At 43.1% G+C, this 4725-nt stretch overlaps 1 protein-coding gene across 1 annotated transcript in view; it reads left to right on the top strand.

Annotated features, from left to right (window-relative positions):
* The first annotated feature begins 1638 nt into the window (after positions 1–1638).
* Positions 1639–4725, top strand: part of LOC106566049 (potassium voltage-gated channel subfamily D member 3) — a 175371-nt gene continuing 172284 nt past the window's right edge. Inside the window, exons 1-2 of the mRNA XM_014133856.2 lie at positions 1639–1986; positions 2877–4024. Of these exons, the coding sequence (XP_013989331.1) occupies positions 2922–4024 (1103 nt within the window). The 5' untranslated portion in view covers positions 1639–1986; positions 2877–2921. The remainder of the gene's footprint in view (positions 1987–2876; positions 4025–4725) is intronic.

Genomic DNA, 4725 nt, shown 5'->3' with positions numbered 1-4725 from the left:
CAACCACCCCCTGCCACGCCCTGACCATGTTTCTTTTTCTATGTGTTCACTTTATTAATAATAAAAGAAGATGAGCACTATACCCGCTATGTTATGGTCACCTTTCATCAACGTCTGTGACAGAACCACACACCAGAAGAAGACCAAGCAGCGGGGTAAGGAGCTGGAGAGGAGGTATCTCGAGTCATGCAATTCTACACATTTTTACATGGCTTATGCCATGTTACGTAATGATATCTGACTGAGAGTGACTAACAAAAGTTATTGGGGGCCCCCTGCAGGTCAGGTATTCGGACGTGATTACTACAAGTTTAGATAGTCTTGCCAGCTGACTTACAAATCAAAAAATGGTTAGCTGACATGGCTAATTGAGTGACTGTTAGTGACTGACATAACAAGATAAAAATTGTTGATGCACAAACAAATTTCGAACTTGCACCATGTGTATTTGACCATTCTAACTCTCAACAGTAAGTTGAGACCCCAACTGAGTTCTTTTCTGGGGCCCTAAGCGACCGTTTATATCGTTTATGCCTGGAACCAGCCTTGATAGTATGTTTTAAATCTGAGGGTTATTTCACTACTTCAAGGCCTCCAGAGCAATTTAGTACCTTTTTAGAATACATCACAATCCTAATGATAATTACTAATTCGTGAAAGAATGTCCTTCTGGAGGGCCTTTTTGGGTATGGATAACAATTGGTACTCAGGGAAAGAAAATGTATCCAAAGGTTTTGTCCACGTTTGTGAAGGCTACTATTAATCAACAACGAACTTGAGGCAAAGTAAATACTCTGTGAGTTGTGTAGGCTGAGCGCTCTTACTGAATATTATGTCTGCACTGCACAGTGCAACAAGGGAATTTGATGATACATAGCGTTGGCTCAATGATAGGACACATACTTTCTTCAGTCCAATCAATGCTTACTGCCTCTCTTGGGTAATAACGATGGGTATGCTTGTAATAAGGAAAGTCGAGGTCGACATTTTTAATTATCTCAAATCCAACTTAATGACCTTTTATTTCATTTTATCATATAGTGATATGATAAATTTAAAAAAAGTTTACTTAAACATTGTGATATGTACCATCCATCATTTACATATTCACATTGTAAAATAATTAACGAGGTACTGTATTTACTTCGAAATTACATGGTAATAAGTGTCAATTATAGAGGCTATTAAATATTCTCATTATTGAGTGAATATGCGATTTGATAAGGGATCTTAAAAGATGTGACGACAATTAATTGATATATATAACCATGTAATAAAGAAAATGTTATAAAGCACAGACGCTGCAAGACTTTCCGGATCATAGAGAGGCTGGCTGCTATCAAATGTTCTAGTTATAGCATCCTGTCATGTCATACAATTTGTCTAGAAGGCAACTTCCCTCACCGCGCTGCGCTTAATTGAATTGAGGACATTTTCCAGTAACACCAACTGCTTCATTAAAAGCGTGCAGAATCAAAATGTTTATATTTTCACAAATTAACTATAAAAAGTAAATAAGAAAGAAAGTGTTGTTGACACATCCGTCCATTTAGTCGGTCGAGTGGACTGATTTTGTATGAGAGGAGCCTATGCGCACGATAGAGAGAGAGAGAGAGAGAGAGATTGTGGAGTCTGACTCATGTCCATCACCCACTTTTCTAGTCATCATCACAGTCATGAGGTAGGTGTGAATATCATCCTGAAGGCTGCGAAATGAATCTGTGCTGTCTGTCCAAACCGCAGGTGCATCAAGATGCAGGTGTGGTTTAAAGAACCGACTTTAAGGTTTTAGTGAATTTCATCAACACGTTTACGGGTCGTTCAACGCATCGATATCCACATCTCGTGTTCCTCTATGCTTGTTTCGCTCATTCGCACAGAGGTCCTTTGTCAATGCGTCTTTCAATTTCTGTAGCTTTTCCCCAGAGGAGTTATTTTGCTGGAGGATCGCGCATTGAAATTGTTTGGATCTTTCCTTGTTTGGAGGTAAGTGATAAAGAAAGCTTAGAAGATGCACCTGATGAGTTGTCTATATTTGTTTTTGATGTGCTGGTCTGTTTTTTTTCTCTTACTTCTACAAGTAGCCTAACGTGGTGTTGATCATCGTAATGAGAATGTTAAAGCAGCAATACTATTTTACTTATGCATCAAAATACTGAATTGTATTCGACTAACGTTAGGGCATACACTCCTTTCGAGATTTATTCTTTAAAAAAAAGAGGAGCTATAAATAGGCAGGAGGTAAACTTGACTTTCTATCATTTGACATCATTTTTCTTCACATTAACGTTATCCTTAAATCGGATACAGACCTAGCGATATGGCACTTCTGACTCAACAGGTCTCTCTCTATTCTGGAGAGACCACTTCTATTTTCCATAGATGTTTAACAGAGCTTCCTAAAGAGGCTTCACATTATCCTCTCTTTCTTAAACCTTCTGTTCAGTGAGCTCTGGAAATGACAGGGAATTTGACCGCCTGCTTAGAGCTCTTGTGGTGTTGGTGTTCTGGCAGAGGGATTGTCATTATAGTCCTTGCATCCATCTCCATCTATGAATTCCAGAGTGGATACATTTCCTTTTATAACACCACACCAAGTGGTGGGGCTACTGTTGGGATGAAAAACAGAGTCAGGGTTGTGACTCCCAACAGTCATGAGAACACAGAAGACTAGCATCAGCGATGTAACCTATCATCAAATATTTGTTTGAGTTCTTTAGAAGTCATTAGGCTCTTTGGTTTATGATGTAAATACTTTAATACTATGATTTGTTATAGTAGCTTATAGTGCAAACCACCGACCATGCAACCACCTTATCATGGAAATGCTTTATTCATGAGTTACTGATTTTGTGTTGTCTGTTTCTCTGCTCAAGATGACAGGTCATTTTAAGGCAAGCGGGAAACCAGAGTGAGTCGCCATGGCGGCAGGAGTGGCTGCATGGCTTCCCTTCGCCCGGGCAGCAGCTATTGGCTGGATGCCTGTGGCCAACTGCCCCATGCCTATCGCTCCTAGAGACCACACAAAGAGACATGATGAGCTGATCATCCTGAACGTGAGTGGACGACGCTTCCAGACCTGGAGGACCACACTGGACCGCTACCCAGACACCCTGCTGGGCAGCTCAGAGAAACAGTTTTTTTACGATGAGGAGACCAAAGAGTATTTTTTCGACCGGGACCCAGACTCCTTCCGTAGCATTCTCAACTTCTATCGGACGGGCAAGTTGCACTATCCACGCTATGAGTGCATCTCGGCCTACGACGAAGAGTTAACCTTCTTCGGCATCATCCCGGAGATCATCGGTGACTGCTGCTACGAAGAGTACAAGGATCGGAAGCGGGAGAATGCTGAACGTCTCCAGGACGACCAGGATGACAACAAGGACTGCAAGCTGCCCAACATGACATACAGAGAGACCATGTGGAGGGCCTTTGAGAACCCTCACACCTCCACCATGGCCCTGGTGTTCTACTACGTCACCGGCTTCTTCATTGCCATCTCAGTCCTCACCAACGTGATAGAGACCGTTCCGTGCGGTGCCACGCCTTCCCAGAAGGACATGCCATGTGGTGAGCGCTACACCGTAGCCTTCTTCTGCATGGACACGGCCTGCGTCCTCATCTTCACCATAGAGTACCTCATGAGACTGTTTGCCGCACCCAGCCGCTACCAATTCATGCGCAGCGTGATGAGCGTCATCGACGTGGTGGCCATTTTTCCCTACTACATCGGCCTGGTGATGACAGACAACGAGGATGTGAGCGGAGCCTTCGTCACGCTCCGTGTGTTCCGTGTGTTCCGCATCTTCAAGTTCTCCCGCCACTCGCAGGGCCTCAGGATCCTGGGGTACACGCTGAAGAGCTGCGCCTCGGAGCTGGGCTTCCTCCTCTTCTCCCTCACAATGGCCATCATCATCTTCGCCACCGTCATGTTTTACGCAGAGAAGGGGTCGTCGTCGACCAAGTTCACCAGCATCCCAGCCTCCTTCTGGTACACCATTGTCACAATGACCACGTTGGGGTATGTCCTCCTTCTGTCGATATCTCTTTCTTACCTTTTCTCATCCCTATCTCTCGCTTCTCTCTCCCTCTCTTTCTCTCCAGTTTTAGTTCTCTCTCCCTCCACTCGTGTGGTCCATAAAATGTGTGTCTTCTCCATTGGAATAATGCCCCCAAGAGAATTCAAGATGGTGCCCAAATAATATCTTCAAATCAGGAGCTCTCCAAAAACCTTACTTGGCATCCTAAAAAGTAAAGAAGTAAATCCTCCAAAGTTGAATCCAAACAATAACTATGTTCCAAAAGTGCTTTAATTAGTTATACAACTATAATTAACGCACCTTAAACGGTTGATTACTAGATTTGACCTGATGCTAAATTGCTTGCCTGTGTTTTACAAAACATGTAATACCTCAGGCTATTGTTTTGATGTATTTTTGTAATGGGTGTCCTGGATACTGTATGTGTTCTGCTGTTATGGAATATGGATAAAAGCCAACAGCACTGTGCTAAATTTGAAGTTGAAGCATGAAACGCCTTCAATAGACTAGTGGGTGAATGAGGTATGAGGCTGCTGCCAGTGTGAGTGATGGAGGGGTATCACCACTACATTCACCTACTGTACCAGGCCTACCAGTATAAACACTCATGACATAAAGTGTTTACCTTACTGCAGGCTGGCCGAATACAGACATATAGTAGCTGCTGGGACAGTGTGTGTGT

The sequence above is a fragment of the Salmo salar genome, chromosome ssa12 (genome assembly GCF_905237065.1).
Source record: "Salmo salar chromosome ssa12, Ssal_v3.1, whole genome shotgun sequence".
NCBI classification, from domain to species: Eukaryota; Metazoa; Chordata; class Actinopteri; order Salmoniformes; family Salmonidae; genus Salmo; species Salmo salar.
The sequence above is the reverse complement of the archived record's forward strand: the minus strand, read 5'-3'. Positions and strand labels throughout refer to the sequence as shown.